Source organism: Marmota marmota, unplaced genomic scaffold, assembly GCF_001458135.2.
Source record: "Marmota marmota marmota unplaced genomic scaffold, marMar, whole genome shotgun sequence".
Lineage (NCBI taxonomy): Eukaryota > Metazoa > Chordata > Mammalia > Rodentia > Sciuridae > Marmota > Marmota marmota.
In genome coordinates, this window is record NW_025999853.1 from 1,536,605 (window position 1) to 1,552,947 (window position 16,343).

Below are 16,343 nucleotides of genomic sequence, written 5' to 3' on the forward strand. Positions count from 1 at the left end.
AGAAAGGAGAGCACCGATTTATAAATATAAATACATATCATGTATATATGGTCTTCCGATTTACTACTTCTAATGATGATTATTTCTTCCTATGGACTGAAGTGACAATAAGTGTCATTTCCTTACCCCATTGTAATTTCATTCTCACCCCTTTCTTTGTGTTGTTATTATCAAATATATTACATTTATGGATGATATAGGTCCAACAGTACAATTTTATAGATGTTGTTATGTAATTTATGTTTAAATCAGTTAAGAAGGAAAAACAAATACAGAAATATACTTTATCATTAACTACAAAATTATAGAACTATATAACAGAACTCTTGGTGCATGCACACATGAGTGTGTGAGTGTGTGAGTGTGTGTGTGTGTTTGAATTATTATCTTGGATCAATTCCTTTCAGCTTGAAGAATGTCTTTTAATCCTTTTTGTAAAGCAGGTCTGAATTCTTTTAGTTTTAACCAAATTTGAAATTTTTAAAATCTCTCCTTGATTTTTGAAGGACAGTTTTGTTGCATATCTAAGACTTTTGTTTGCTTTTTCCTTCAGCATGTTGAATACACTATGCCATTGTCTTTTGGCCTCCATAGTTTCCGATAAGAAGTCAGTTATTCATCTTTATTGTGGTTCCTTTTTATGCAATGAGTCTTTTTTAAAATTTTTTTCAAAATTTTCTCTATTTGACTTCCTGTATTTTAACAACGATATGTCCAGGTGTGGCTCTCTTTGCCTGTGTAGTTGGATCTTTTTGAGCTCTTTGGGTGTCTAGATTGATGTTTTTCCTTACATTTGGAAAGTTTTCAACCATTGCCAATCTTATTTCTGTCTCTCTCTGTTCTGTTCGGTGTTGTCATTATACATATGTTGATTCACTTAATGGCGTCCTGTATTCTTCTGAGGCTTTGCTAATTTTCTCCATGCCTTTTCTTCTTAAGATTGAATAATCTCTATTTATCAAATCTCTCAATTTGATCATTTTTTCTTTAGCCAACTCAAATTTAGAGCTGAGAAACTAGTGGATTTTTCATTTCAGTTATTAAACTTTTTAATTCTAGAATTTCAATTTGGTTCCTTTTTTCAAAATGATTTTTGAACATTATTTCTGTCTTCATATTGATACTTGCTGAGTCATTGTTACTACACCTTATTTTAATTATTTAAACATGGTTTATTTAGTACTTTAAACATGCTTATAACACCTGCTTTGAAGTCCTTGTTTGCAACATCTGGACCACCCTCAAAGGCAGTTTCTGTTGCCTGCTTCTTCCCACCCCTCCATAAATGGTTCATACTTTCCTCTTTTTTTGTAACTCTCATAATATTTTGTTGAGAACCAAGCATTTTAGATGATAAATTGCAGCAAATTTAGATAATAATTCTTCTCCCTCTAAGGCTCAATGTTGACATTACTGTTTGGTCAATTGTTCATTTGTTTTATGTCTTGGATGAACTAATTTCATAGTCTATGTTTATCTATTTAGTGACTTGGATGAACTAATTTTATGAAGTCTATTTTCACCCACAGTGTGTAGCTCTGATGTCCCTGCTCAGAATTGTCCTTCTTGGTTTTTTTTTATTACTTATGTTCCTTGGTGTTGGCTTGGATTTAAGTAAGCCACTTATTGGTGAAAAGTTGTCTTAAACCCCTGGGCTAGTTAGGGTTTGCCCTTCACTTTGGACTGTGTGTTTGGCTTGGAGACTGTTTTCACACAGCACAGGGTGCTTATACTGTTGCGGGATGTGTGATCAGGAGTTTGGATCTCAGAGCTCCTTTCTCCAGCCACTCTGGAGAGCAAGCAGCCTTGGGCATGCCCTACCCACAGTCTTCCTGACCAATAGGAAATGAGTATGATTCCTAAGAATCTCTTTGCATCAGAGTTGCTTTTTGCTCAGTCATTGTCTGGTCAGAGTTCATGTTTAAGCCCACGAGCAGTCAGCCCGGTGTGTTTTGCTGATGGAAGTATGTGGGGTTCGCAGAATTATTTTCAAGTCTGCCGTGCTTTCCACTCTGATCTCTCCCAGTGGGTGCCACCCATGGACACAGTCTCCTTCCGCCCCCAAAGATGACTGTGATCCTAGAAAAGCTATTCTCGCCTGTGTCTTTCCCTGGATCCTCATTCTGTTTCTGGCCTTCACATTTCATTTGTTGTGATCAGCATCTCTTAATTGCTGCCCATCAAGATTTCCATTGTTTTTGACAACTTCTCCAGTCTCCTTTCCAAATAAACTCAGTTCCCTCAGGTAAAGCTATGGAATTCTCCATCCTTAAAGTCTTTTTCTCCCTGTGGTCAAAGTTTCTGCAGAGCTACACTAGATCTGGGGTGGGAAGGTCAGCTCGCTTCTCCTGGAACAACATCCTCTTTCAAGTGGGCACTAAAGTGAGGGATGGTGTCCCTTGATCTTCTCAGGTTGCCATCTTGGTAGGGACCTCTGTCCCATAAGAGAGTTAGAGTCCCGTATTCCTTGCCTGGCTTATCTGTGCCCTTCTAGCAGGAGCTGGGCACACAGAGTGAGTGTGGTGGGTTAATTAATATGTTCAAATAAAAAATGACTTGCTGGAGTCCTAACCCCTGGTACCCTGGAGTTACCGTATTTGGAATAGGGTCTTGACAGAGGCAATCAAGTTGAAATGAGGTCATTAGAAAGGGCCCTCATTCACTATGACTGGTGTCCTTCTAAAAAGGGGGAAGGAGAACACAGAGACAGATGCACACAGAGGAAAGTCGGAGTGAAGACACACAGGGAGAGACCCACGTGGGGACAGAATGGTACACGCACCAGCTGAGGAATGACCAAGGTGGCCAGCAGACCGTCCATGCTAACATGAGCTGAGGAAGGATTTCCCTGCAGGATCCACAGAGAAAGGAGGCTATGGATGCTTGGATCTTGGACTTCTACCTTCCAGAACCATAAGGCCATAGATTTCTGTTCAAGTGTCCATTTCACAGTGCTGTGTCATGGTGGCCCCAGGGAACCCCCTCCTCTTAGCCGTGATTGCCTGGACTCAAACCCCCGCCATCCAGGGCTGTGGAGACAGGAGACATGGGCGGCCTGCTTCTTCTGGGGTGCAGCTGGAGGAGACGAGGGGAGACGGAGCCCTACCTCTTTGGCTGCACCCGTGCAGGGAAAAACATCGGGAGTGGACCTTCCGTCTCATGAGGCTGGATCACAGTGTGGCCCCAATACCACAGACTCCATTGCTGTCCCTGAGACTGAAGGATCCTCCACACCTCTTCTTCCCCTTGCTCTATGCCCTGGGAGACTTCAAATGGTTGGTGTTCAGCGTTTTCAAATCTGCTAAATGGCGTTTTGCTGGGTAGGGGTCCTCCGTGCTCCTCACTGGTGTTCTGGAAACAACTTTTGCTGAACCATCAATGGATTTGGATACAAGGAGCTTCAGCTCAGAGAAGACCCCATCACTCCGCCTTCCCCTCCTCCCTGAGGACCAGAGTCCTCCCTCACCTCTACCCCCACCCTTCATTGCAGTGGAGACAATGGGCACCAAGACCCTCCCCTCTGCAGGACAGCAGCGGGAAGAGGGCAGAGCGAAGTCCTGACCCTTGGCATACGCTGGAAGATGGGCACTGGTGGGGCCCAAGGGTACAGGAAGCAGGGGGCCAATCCCAGGAAATGGAGAAGAGTGGTGGGGGCAAAGGGGAGTCAGGGAGCAGGACTGGGGTGTCACTTGGGTTTCTCCATGTAAGGACAGGGTGAGGAAGTGGGGGGCTGGAGAGGAGGCTGGAGCCAGGCCCCTGCCAGGTGTAAACGGCACACAGCTGGTGCTCATTTAACAGTCTTACTCCGTCTTTCTCTTCCCCAAAGCATACCCTTTCCCCACGCCTGGCCTTTGTGATTTAAAGGTTTATTGGATTCAGATATAAGTGTAGGATGGGTACCAGCCAACCCCATTGGTCCACCAGCCTCGGAACCAGGACATCCGAGACGAGCTCTGGGTCTTTCCCAAGGGCCCTCATCTCCTCCGAGGGGAAGGCAGAGGTGCCAGGCCCCCTCCGCTTGCCCCAGGGCAGCCGCGGGCTCAGGGTGCTGTGCTGTAGACGCTGTAGTTGTCCTTCTGGGTGATGTGCAGCTTCCAGGGGAAGAGGTGCTTCTGGGAGGGGAGGCCCTGGGCCTGCTTCACCATGAGCCGCACGTCCTCGTCCGACAGCAGCCTGACGAGGTCCCCCTCGGCGTCCTGGTAGTTCAGGGCGATGTCCTCCCTCTGGAACTCCCGCCTGTGGGGGACAGGTCAGGGTTAATCTGGGGCCCAGGAGAGAGGCCAGGGGCCTTGGGTGTGAGCAGAGAGGCAGCCCGGATCTGGAGCCCGAGGAGGTCAGCGCTCCAGGCAGGTCTCAGCTTCCAGGCGCCCATTGTGCAGACGGGGAAACGAGGCCTAAAGGGGAGGAGGGTTTCCACATTACTTTAGTGGCCTGGGCTGGAGTGTCTTTCAGGCAATGCTAAGGTCCTAAGAACTGTCACAAAGAAGAAGCAAGGCTTCCGTGGGCACAGAGCTGAGCAGAGAGAGTCCCAGAAAGAGACGTGCGTGGAGCTGTGGAGCCTCCGCTGAGGACGGGACCTGTCCTGTGCAGGCAGCAGGAGGGTGGCTCTCTCCCACCCGGCTGGCGAGGCGAAAATCCATCCACTCTCCTAGGGGTAACCTGACCCACTGGGCCTGAAGTCTGACTTGTGAACCCTGATCCCATAAACCCCTTACCAGACAGTGATCAGACAGGCCACCAGATATGCCAACAAAGGTGGTCGTCACAACAGGATGTGTAAAGTCACAGAGGGGCGGTGACCTAAGCGGCCAATCAAAAGGCATCCACAGAACGAATGCCTTGATTATGGTGCCGTGTGTGTGTGTGTGTGTGTGTGTGTGTGTGTGTGCGCGCGCGCGCGCGTATGGAATAGTGAGAGGAGTTAAAATATCACGTGGTCCATTCCCCGGGCCTTTCTGACCTTATGGGTCTCCACATTTCTAACGGGTAGGTCTCACTTTCATGGTAAGGAGCATCACCACACTCTTGCGGTCCCCTGAAATGACTACGGCCACCACCTGGGTCTTGGAAGGCAGTGAGCTCCCTGGCGGTGGAGGGCCCAAGTTCAAGGCTTTGAGTTAGAGATCCTAGTTCTAGTTGTACCTCTGGAGTCACACACTGTGACCGCAGCCCAGGCCCTTTGCCCCTCTGCAGCTCCCTCCTGGGCTCCTGTCACATGGAGAGGGAACACCCAGGCTGCGGGGTTCGGAAGAAGGTGACCTGGAAGCAGGACACCCACCACCCCTCGGGAGGTGTGTCCCTCCCTCTTTCTCATCTCCTGACTCCCCCTGCCCGCCCCGCCCTCACCTCATGAGCTCCAGCAGGTCTTTGAACAGTGGAGTGCTGTTGAGGTCCTCCTCCACGGCAATGTCCCTGAGAGCAACAGGAGGTGGGGGGACATCAGGCTGGAAGGCGACACAGGGGTGGGCTGGGCACGAGGCTGGGCCTCAACGTCTTACAACTGCACAGTGGCTGCTCCCAGAGGGAGTGGGAGCCCCCGCAGGCTTTGGAGGAGGGAGGGACCCCGTGGGAGTGTGGCTGGGGCTGCGGTGGTGACGGGGTGGGCCAGCCCCTCCCCGTGGGCCACGCACTTGATGGTGCTGATGGTGTCCTCGTAGTAGAAGCAGCGCAGCCAGTTGGTGGGGTCGTCCTCCTCGGGGAAGTCCTTGAGGATCTTCACAAAGGAGGTTGGGAAGATGCCGGTGGCCCCCTGGGACGTGCCCTGAGGAAGGAAGGGGCTGCCTGGTTGGGAAAGAAGGGGCAGCAGGGCCAAGCCTCAGCGCCCCGGGCCCCTTATGTGACAGGAGGAAGCAGACGAGGTCTGGGTCCCCTGTAGAGGGCGGGTGCTATGGTTTGGACATGGAATGTCCCCAAAGGCCCAGGGATAAGGGCCTGGTGCCCAGGATGGAGCTGCTGGGAGGTGGTGGACCTTTAAGGGGCGGGGCCTAGGGGGAGGTCCTTAGATCATTGGGGGAGTGACCTTAAAGGGAACAAAGGGACCCTCTCCCTTTCCTCCTGCTGTTTTCCCAGGTTGCTCCCAGCCCTGAGGTGAGGGGTTTTGCTTGGTCCCAGGTCCCATGCTCCTACTGCGACGCGCCTCGGGGCCAGCTGATCGGGGGCTGGGAGCTCCAAAAATATGCGCCCCAACAAAGATGGTCCCTTTTACAAGTAACAGAAGCCGACAGAGAGGGAGGTGAGGAAGCTCCCTGCTGTCCAGCAGGGACTCCCACTGGGCTTTGGAATTCAGGTCAAGGTCTGAACTTTCTGGAAAGAGTTTCACCTCATTCATTCATTCAAAAAAGACTCCTCGAGCCCCAGCTGTGTGCAGGCTCTGGGCACCCAATGTAGATAACGCTCTGCACCCTCACGGAGAGCCCATTACCTGGAGAGTGGCAGGGGACATTGGACAAGCAGGTGAACCGGACAGTGACAGATGGCGGCAGGTGTAAAGGAAGAAATTAAGAGGGAAGGGAGAGAACAAGGGGCGTGGAGGGGCCGTCGGGGATCCCTGAGACTCCCTGAGTCCCTACTCTGAGTAGCCGGAGGCCACGTACCCAGCCCAGGCCCAGGACCTGTCCTGCTGGTGTTCTGTGCACTTTGTCCCTTGACCTTCAGGACAAGCTGACAGGAGACACAGTCCTTCTATACATACACATAAATGAGGGTCAAAGAGAGGCCCTTCCTGCTGCCCTGCCCCTCCTGCAATCTGAGGCCACAGCTGACCGGTGTCCTAACACACAGGGCTTTCTAGAAAAAGAGCAGGAAGGGAGAAAACTTCCTCTTTCTTCAGAGAGACCCGAGCTGCCCCTGGGGCAGCTGCGAGCCGGGGAGGAGCCTCAGCTGGGGGTAAAGGGAAACTGCCGCGTCCCCTAGATGGTCACCACGTGCTCCCCTGCAGTGTCTGGACACCAGGGCTCCTTCCTCCATGGTGCCAGGACCCCTGGGGCTGGCCCTGCCTCAACCTGTCCCAGAAATACCATGTCAGAGGCCAGCGCTTCTCAACCCCGAGTGACTCTGTCCCCAGGAGAGGATGTGGACCGGGGGTGGGTGATTGGCATCTGGTGGGGAAGCCAGGGATGCACCAGGGGACAACTCCCATGAGGCCCCAGGGTCAGCGGGGCCACTGCTGAGGAAGCCTCTCCAAGACCAAGACGCCGAGGTCAGTACCACTCACCTGCCCAGGGCCACCCGCTCCTTCACCCCGGAACCAACGGCAAGTTTAGGGGCTCCAGAATGTTCTGCTCCCAGCACGCACCTGCCTCCCCAGGTGAGTTCTCCCAGGCCCCCAAACCTCCAGACCTCAGGGATCTCATCAGATGGCATCTCTTCCCTGAGACTCCCTGCACCTTCCTCCAGCCCTTCCTCCGCCCAGCACAGCTCAGTGACTTCAGCTCCATCCTGACCTCCAACCTGACCACATCCTCACCTCCTAGCCTCCATCTGCCTTCCATCCTCACCTTCAGCCTCACCTCCATCCTCACCTCCAGCCTCACCTCCATCGTCACCCCCATCCTAGCCCCCAACCTCACCCCCATCCCAGCCTCCAGTCTCACCTCCATCGTCACCCCCATCCAGCCTCCAGCCTCACCTCCAGCCAGTCTTTGTTGACCCTACTGAGGAGGAAGATCACGTCTCCAGCTTTGAAGCTCAGCTCCAGTTTCCTGTTCCCAGTGAAGTCAAACAGGGCCTGTGGAGCAGCGCGGGGCACACAGTCACCCCTCCTGAAGTGCCTCACGGGCTTTGGCCTCCCGGTTTACAGATGAGGAGACTGAGGCTCACGGAGGATGCCGAGGCACGGTTGGCTGGCGGAGGAGCTGGGATTGGAGCCCAGGTCTCCCGAGTCCAGGACGGTGCTCCCCCCAGAGCTGGTGGGACGCGCAGGGCGGGGAGGGCCCGACTCTCCAGACCAGCCTCGCTCCACCCCCAGGCCTCCCCAGCCCAGCTGCCCTCCCCCACACTGGTTTGGAAATGCCACTGGGGGGCCCGTGAGCGCCTGGAGGACAGGACCTGGTCTGAGTCATCTCTGAGGCTTCAGTCCCCAGCAGGGGGACAAGCTCCGGGAAGGAGATGGAGGGACGCCCTCTCCCCTGCCTGGTCTTCCTGGTCATCTCCTGTCTGAGGCTGAGCCGTGGCCCCTCACTTCCTGCAGAGCCCCTCACCTCCCAGACCCACAGGCTGACAGGGCGCGGCTGGGCTGGGTACCTCTGCGCGTGGAGCCTCCATGCGGTCCACGCTGGGGCCCTTGGAGGAGACGCTCTTGCTGTGGAGAGAGGGGGGCGTCAGCCTCCCCCCCCCGCCCCCGATTCCCTGAGGCCCAGGCCCCCCCCTGTGCTGGGGGCTCCTGCAAGGGTCAGGCGGCCAGAGGGCCAGGGCCACAGTGCAGCACCCAGGCCAGCGACCTTCCTCCTCACCACACTGGGGCCACTGCCTGCCCCTGTGGCCCAGGAAGCAGGGCCCAGGAGGGACGCGAGGGGTGGATGCCCAGCGCTCAGTGCCTTCAACCGGCCAGCCTTCCCCTGTGTCCCCAGAGGGGGTCCCCACAGAGGAAACCAGGTGACTGCCCTGCCCCAGGGCCCACTGCTGGGCCACAGCTGGAACTGAGATCACCCCCGCCTGGTGCACAGGGAGAGCCAGGCCCCGGGGAGAGGTCACCTGCCGACACGGGCTGGAGGGGGGGCACTGGAGGCAGGGCGGGCCTCTGACGCTGGGGCCTGAGTCCTCCCCACCCCCCACTGGGCCTGGGAAGCCCTCCACTATTCAGCTGCTTCGGATTGGGGGCTTATTTTCTGCCCATGAAGCAAGGAAGGGAGGGGAGGGCTCTTTGGAATAAGGAGCCTCAGCGTCCACCGCTGGCCGCCAGGGGACTCCAGCCACCAGGGACGCTCGGGAGGCAGTGTCTGCGTGGAGTGGCCCTCCACTGCCTCTCCTCTCCTCCTGCCCTCAGGCACCCAGGACCCTGAGCCACCTCCCGTGGTTGCTGGGGCACTGGATCTTCCTGGGGCCACCTCCCAGTCCCCAAGGTCCTCGCCTCACCATCACAAACATCAACACGCATGTCCCCCAGCCCTGAGCGTGACCTCAGGGCAGAGCTGAGCTCCTCCTTCTCTCTCCTCCCAGGGAGAAGACGCTTTTCCAGGGGGGACTTTCGTCCAGTCCCAGCCACTTACACTTTGCGCGTGCGCGGGCGGAGCCGCCGGAGCGCCTGGGGCACTTGCTCTGAGTCGTAGGTGGACTGGTAGAAGAAGATCCTGACGTCCGGGTCCATCAGCACCCAGACGGGCAGGCTGAGGAGTTTCTGCAGGGTGAGGGGAAGGACAGGGTGGACGGTCAGCAGAAAGTCCTGCGGGTCCCAGCTCGGCTGCTCCACCCTGTCCCCCGACCTTAGCCTTCCTCTCCACTCATGCTTCCCGGGCTTGATAACCGAAGCAAGCCGCTCAGAGTTCTTTAAAAGCCAACAGGCTGAAGGTAACATGTCACGGGCTTTGCTTCTGGGGATCACTGGCTTGAGACCAGTTCATCTGGAAATAGCTACAGGCCTCCAGAAACACCAGCAACAGTGACAACAGGTGACAGTGCCAGGCACTGAGCTGAGTGAGTACAAGTGGGACCATCTCACCATAAAATGTGAGTTAGGATCAGAGAGGGAAAGGACCTGCCCCAGGGCCACACAGCCTAGCGAGTGACAGAGCTGGGGCTCAGTGTCATCAGCTGCTAAAGCTCACCCCTTAGCTCAAGATGAGGCAAGATGGGGCGTGTTCCCCCAGTAACTCCAGTTAACAGCAGTTGGGTAGAAGTGACAGTGAATGGGGCTCTTCTAATAGCTGTTTAACAATGGAACAAGCAGCCTGGGCCAGGCAGAGCGACAGCGAGCTCCCTGTCCCTGAGGGTGTGCAACCTCCGCCGGATGCTGTTGCCACAGCGAAGCTTCCTGCACTGAGGACCTGGGGGTTCCAGGAGCCCAACAGGACACACAGAGGCAGAGAGAGGCTCCTCTGGGCCTCTGGTGGCTAAGACTGGCCTCCAACACCAGAAGGAGCAGCTGTCACAGCGCCCCCTTGAGGGGAGGTACCTCCAGGGGTGGAGCCCAGGGTCTCTCCCGCCTCTCCTGGGCTCAGAGCCCAGGGCTCCGCAGCCTCCAGCCTCCCCCCCGCCCCCCCGCCAGCTCCTGCTCCCCCTCTTGACCCTCCACATTCTAGAAGCAGGTTTGCAGCTGACAGAGCACTCCCCCCCCCCAGCTGCCCTCTGTGAGGCCAGACTGCCCATTTGTAGGTAAGAAAACCAAGGCCTCTCTAGGGACGGTGGCCGGCTGGCCCAAGTCACCCAACCGGCCAATGTCAGAGCGGAGACCAAAGACTCCGAGTTCAGTGCTCTTGGGCTGTGAGGTCCCTCGGGCTGTGAGGTCCCTCGGGGCTGTGAGCGGGACTTCCCTCTCTAACTTCCCCAGGCTGCGATGGAGCGAGGCTTGCACGTCTCTGGTGACGAGGTGTCACCACCTCCTGGGAGCACGCTCCTTCCCCCCCCAGCCCTGACGGGTGGCGTCCTTCCCTGACCCCAAGGCGTCTCTTAGGAAGCTCCTCCCTGTGTCCCACCTCATGGGGAGGCAGCCGGTCTGCGGGTGGGAGACAGCGAGGCCACCAGCCAAGACCAGTGACAAGAGCCGAGATGCGGCCTGTGCTCGGGGAAGGGACGTGCCACCCCTGGGGACCTTCTCGAGTTGGCACAAGTTTGCTGTCTGGGTGGGACAGCCTGGTCGTCATCCCCCGTTACGCAGGCCTATGTGTGTGGCTCCTGTGGCCCACCGTCCACCTGCTGGCTTTCCCACGGGCCCCTCAGGAGCAGGCCTGACCTAGCCACACTGACCCGGCACCAGGCGTGGACGTTGCCTGGGGGCCTGGGGCGCTGCGCAGAGATCTGCCTGTTCACACTGCAGCTCTTGGAACCTCCTCGTGGCTCCGGCCCGGTCCCTGGCCCCCGGGAGCTCCCTGCTTCTCTCCCCAGGTCGGGCCTGTGGGGACCTCAGGTGGGGGCCTGTTCCCAGAGCCACACCCGGGGGAGCACCCATGCCCAACCCCCAGTGCCTCCCGAGCGCAGAGGTGGCGTGGCCTGCGGTACCTTCATGTAGGCGTTGAGGGCGGGTATGCGCATCTCGGCGATCTCCTGCTTGACCCCGACGTAGACCTTCACTGAGGAGAAGAGGGTGTCCTGGAGCCCCACAGGCCACGGCGCCAGGAGCCAAGGTGGCCACTGGGACACTAACGCCCTGCTGCCCTCCTTCTGTTCACACACACACACACACACACACACACACACACACACCTGAATTCCAAGACACAGGGCCTGTACTCTGCCATTTCCCCGTCACCCAAGACAGGGGTCCCCAACCCTGGACGCCCGGTCAGGTCCCGAGCAGCTGTCACACATCTCGTTATGTTCGACTCCCTCCAGAAAGAGGCACTGGAATTTCTGGGGTGGCACTTCTCCGGCATTAGATTCTCTAGACCTCACCAGGTGCCACCTTCCAATGTGCCACCAAGGTTAAACCGTGGGTCCTATGTCACGTGACGTGAACAAATCAGTGCTCAAAAGCAAGAGCACTCTGGGGGCAGGGCAAACAGGTGATGGGCAGCCAGGAGACAGACGTCCTCTCCAGGAGCCTGCAGGGACCCCGGGAGCCAGCACCCAGACAGCCCGCCAGGAGGCAGGTGTGGCACCTGCCTGGCTCCCAGAGGCAGGGGTGTTACAGGCGAAGTTCAGAGAGGTGGTCGCAGCCGGGGAGGCTGGCAGCCCCTCTGTGCCAGGAGGGAGCTCACAGGCTAAACCATGATTCCCACATCAGACTGCCAGGGGACCCTGAGGGAGCCTCCCAGGCTGGGCCTGGCTTTGCAGGCAGCAGCCCTGGGAGCGGCCAGCCTACCTGGGAGCGTGGGCAGGCTGCAGGTGAACCGGCTGGTCTTGCTCTCTGGTCCGAACCGCTCCTCCAGCTTGCTCTGCAAGGCATAGAACTGGCGGTAGCGGCGGTAGATAAGGTACTTGGATCCCCCTTTTGTCTTCACCTCGATGACAAAAACCTAAGGAGGATAGAGGCCCCGGAGGGCATTGAGGTCAGGAAAAGAAGCCAAAAGACAGAGGGTGGAGGCTCAGAGGGTGGAGGCTCAGAGGGTGGAGGCTCAGAGGTCCTGGAGAGCAGCAGGTTCTCTCAGCCTCAGTGCCACATTGGTGCTGGATAATTCTTCACTGGGCTGTCCCCTGGGCTGCGGCAACCCAGGACTCTACCCACTAGATGCCAGTAGCAGCCCTGCCCCAAAAGAGGTAAGGGTCCAAAGGTCTCGGGGTATTGCCAAGTGTCCCCGAGGGGTAAAATGGGTCCTGTTGAGAATCACTGAGGTAGAAGTTGAGGGATGAAAGTGGAGGTCCAGAGGTCAGAGAGCAAAGGTTCAGAGGTCAGAGGGCAAAGGACCAGGGCTCGCTCTTACAAAGTGGCTGGTGAAGCCCCTCTTCTCCTCGATGTCGGCGATGTTGGCTGAGATGGCCACGTCGTCCGGAAGCTGCTCAAAGTCACTGAGGAGGCAGGGGGCAGGGTGCTGATCATCACCCTGAGGTGTCCCAGGCCCGCGGGGCGTGAGGCAGGGTGTACCCCACGCTCCTCCACCAGCACCCCTGCCCATGCCTGGCTGTCACTGCACTGGGCACAGAGTGTAAGGGAGCTGGGGGGGACCAGGTGTCACCAGCCGGACGCCGTCTAACAGATGGCTCTACAGTGAGCTCAGCAAGGGTCAGGGCCTCCTCCGTGCCCGGCCCTGCTAGGCCTGGGTCCAGGCAAACAGCCCCGGACAGAGGGCTGTGGGGCCGCTAAGCTGTGGATGCTGAGAGTCCCCCAAAGACATCTGTTAAAGGCTTGGTCCCTCAGCTGGCCCTACTGGGTGCTGTGGACCTAGGATGGGGCCCATGGGCCACCCTAGGACAGGAGGGTGGGGCGTGCGCTCCAGGGGGACTGCGGAGCCCTGCGCTCTGGCTCCGCTTGGTTCATGACATCAGTGGTTTGCTGTGCCACGGCTCCTGCTGCCATGTGCTGCCGCCACCAGGGCCCTGGGCAGTGGGGCCACCAGCCTTGGAATAGACCTCCAGACCCGGGAGCCTTTTCATTTTATAAGCTGAGCACCCGGGTGTCTCATGACAGTACCACGAAGCTGACAAATACAAGTCCCAGAGAGAAGGGCTAATCCTGCCGTGCTTGGGAAGTCCACAAAGAGGAGGTGGCCTCTGAGCCAGGTCTAGGCAGTCACACAGGAAGCCACCGAGGAGGGTGTGCCCGGCAGTGGAACAGCATGTGCTAAGGCTCTGAGGCGGAGGAGGGGGCCGGGTCTGGTGTGGGCAGAACCTGGTGCCATCTGAGACTGAAGAGCTGTGGGGGGTCCCCGTGTCGGGCAGGGAACTGCAGCAAGCTCCAGGACATCACCCAGGCCCCGAGTGGAGAGGGTCAGAGGCAGCGTTAGGGGAGACGGCGCCCCTGGGAGCTCCTCAAGGGCCCAACAGGGAGAGGATTCAGGCCTGAGCCAACAGCAGGGACAGAAGCAGGGGACACAAGGGACAGCACCTGGGCAGACGCTGCTCACATTCGCCGTGTCCCTGCTCTTCCTGGCTAATCAGTGTCCCTTTGTTCAGAGTGGCCACGTGCCCATCCCCAAGGGCAGGATCTGAGCCCCGCAGCAGGCTCCCTCCTGTCCCCGCCCCCCCTGGAGCTCAGGGCTGCCATGTGACCCGTCCCAGCCAATGAGAGCTAAGAGATGACCTAGTCCAGGAGTCTTGAGAGTGTTTGCTTTCCTGGTCTGGAGGGATGGACGAGGCTCTTCCCATGAAAGCAAGTGTGACATCTGGATCTGCAGCCGCCCCAGGGCATTTGTGAGGCACAAACATCTCTGAGGTGCTGATCCTGAGGTCACTGAGCTGAGGACCAGCTATGGCCTCCCTTTGGACTTCTCGTTGTCTGAGCAAACAAACCCTGGTCATTGTTGAAGCCACGGTCAGTTCCTCTTTCCCTGAGTCTGATGCATTCCCAAGCTGTGAGTTGTCCCCAAGTTCTGACCAGCAGGGTGTGGGCACTGCTGGGGGACAACAGTCAGGGACAGGCTTATTCTAGAGCCCCGCGGCCCCGGTCAACACCCAGCAGGAGGCGGGTGCAAGGCTGGAGAACAGGGCGGGGGGTGGGGGGCTCGACTTCAGTGGCAGAAGTAACAGCCTGTGTCACCTCCTATGTCACCTCCTATGTCTCCGAACCCCAGGGAAGAGCCATCAGTGAGCAGTGACAACAGAGACAGGAAAACGGCCCAGGAGAGGGGACAGACACACTCAGCCACTGAGTCCTGCCCTTTGTCAACAGACAGAAAAGGAGAAGCCAAACCATGAAGCAGGGAGGGGCTGCCACGCCCGAGGCCTGCAGGTGTCCCTGACCGTCCCCAAGAGACCTGGTCCTCCCAGGGTGGGGGGCTGCTTCAGAACCCAGGAGCTGCCACCAAGAGTGACCGAGGTGCCGATGAACCCCCCAGCTCCAGCGCGCCTCTGGCTGCTGGCAACTGTCCCACTGGTCTCCGCCTTGCCCCGAGTCGACACCCCGGGGACCAGCTGCCCCCCACTTCTCCCCAGGGCTGCGAATTTCATCTGCAATAAGACGGAGGTGGGGCCGGAAGGAACTGGAAGGGCAGGTTAGGCAAGACTCCCTCCAGTCCACGTTTCCTGAGTGGGCACCGGGCACAGGGCCCTCCTCCAAGACAGTGTCACCTTTGGCAGACGAGGAAACTGATGCACAGAGAGGTTGATTCACCTGCCCAAAGAAGCCAGGATTTGAGCCCCAGCAGGCTGGCTTCCGCATTTCCTCTCGATCCTTCAGGCCCTCCCAGCAGCTTGCTGTAGGAACAGAGGACCCCATCCTCTCCCCAGCTGCAGTAATGACCCAGCAAACTCCATGTAGCATTGACCCAGGGCTGACACTGGCGTGGCCGCACTAAGACACAGCCTCGGTTCGTTGCACCTCCTAGCTTCCAAGGCAAACCCGGCTCCCGCAGGCTGAGGGTGGTCAGGAGGGCGTCACCAAGGAGCAGCGCCAGGGACCGCAGAGAGGAGCTGGCCACGGGGCAGCAGGAAAGGCCTTTCAGGACAGGGAGATGGCACGTGCAAAGGCCCAGAGCCACACAAGGCCAGTAGAAGGAACTGGGGGGAAGTGGGCGTGGCTGAGCCCAGAGCATAGGCAGAAACGGCTGAGTGGCAGGTGCCACTCACCAGGGCCTTCCCGCCTGACTTTCCCTGGGGATGGAAGGGGTGGAGAACAGGTCAAGCAGGCAGATGCAGAGCAGAGGGGTCAAGGCTCAGGTCCAGGCCTGCAAAGATGAAGACCCAATTTCCCCAAGGCCATTGTCAGCAGGGACCTTGGGAAAGGGCCTCACGCGTTCTGGCCTCTTGCACACACCATAAAACAGAGGTGACCGAGGCTCTTGTGTCTTTGGATGGCCACACGGTTCATCTGTAAGGAGCACAGGCTGGAGGTCCCCAGGAGGGCAGGGACTGTGCTCACGACACTTCCTCGGTGTTCAGCACGGCACCAGGCACTTAGTAGGTGCTCAACACACAGCGGTGACCTCCGTCTGATTTAGCGAGTGCGCGCACAGGTGGGTGACTGTGGCCTGGAGGCTGCTGCATGGGGACTGGATGCAGGCACCGGAAACCAAGTTGGAAACCTCCCTGGAGTGGCCACTCCCTCGGTGACCCCCACCCAAGTCTGCTGGGCCAGGTGCCGGGGCTCAGTGTGCAGAGGCGCTATTCCTGAAAAGTCTACTTCGGGCCTGGACTGGGGAGGCCGGGGGCTGGCAGGGCCCGGGGTGGCCCCCGGCTCAGGTCTCTGGGCACCCGGCACACAACGCGGCTGTCAGGACCAAGATCCCCAGTCACCCCTGCGGCCACCCTGTCCATCTCTGACCTCAGAGTCTAGAGCCTCCCACTGGGTGAAGCTGTCCCCTGTGTGTCCTCTGCCCTGGCCTCAAGCAGAGCCACGCAGGACCCCCTTTCAGGAGAGGCACTGCAGGAGCCGGAGGCCAGTGGCCCCCAGGGCGTGGCTACATGGCCCCGTGACGTGGTGGGGGGCAGCCCGCCCCCACTGAGGGTCAAGGGTACCTGTAACAGGGACAGAATGGGGACAGGCAGTCAGCCCTGATGTCATCTCCTGTAGCCTGCGTCTCAAGAAGCAGGAAGTGGCCCGAGTCCCACCAGCTGCAGTTTCCGGAGGGTTCAAGTGTGCGTGTCGCCCCCCCCCCCCC

At 57.7% G+C, this 16,343-nt stretch overlaps 1 protein-coding gene across 14 annotated transcripts in view; it reads right to left on the reverse strand.

Annotated features, from left to right (window-relative positions):
- Positions 1 to 3,850: 3,850 nt before the first annotated feature.
- Positions 3,851 to 16,343, reverse strand: part of Ncf4 (neutrophil cytosolic factor 4) — a 14,220-nt gene continuing 1,727 nt past the window's right edge. Inside the window, exons 2-12 of one of the 14 annotated variants that reach the window (XM_048801922.1) lie at positions 13,829 to 14,005; positions 12,513 to 12,597; positions 11,954 to 12,026; positions 11,152 to 11,222; positions 9,207 to 9,334; positions 8,242 to 8,299; positions 7,628 to 7,726; positions 5,631 to 5,761; positions 5,347 to 5,412; positions 4,360 to 4,394; positions 3,851 to 4,238 (exon numbers count right to left, since the gene is read on the reverse strand). In XM_048801922.1, coding sequence (XP_048657879.1) covers positions 3,859 to 4,238; positions 4,360 to 4,394; positions 5,347 to 5,412; positions 5,631 to 5,761; positions 7,628 to 7,726; positions 8,242 to 8,299; positions 9,207 to 9,334; positions 11,152 to 11,222; positions 11,954 to 12,026; positions 12,513 to 12,597; positions 13,829 to 14,005 — 1,303 coding nt within the window. In that variant the 3' untranslated portion in view covers positions 3,851 to 3,858. Of the gene's footprint in view, positions 4,239 to 4,359; positions 4,395 to 5,346; positions 5,445 to 5,630; positions 5,782 to 7,627; positions 7,727 to 8,241; positions 8,300 to 9,206; positions 9,335 to 11,151; positions 11,223 to 11,953; positions 12,108 to 12,512; positions 12,598 to 13,828; positions 14,006 to 16,006; positions 16,201 to 16,343 lie in introns of those variants that run through there. The other 13 variants (XM_048801916.1, XM_048801991.1, XM_048801981.1 and 10 more) reach the window with 13 other exon arrangements.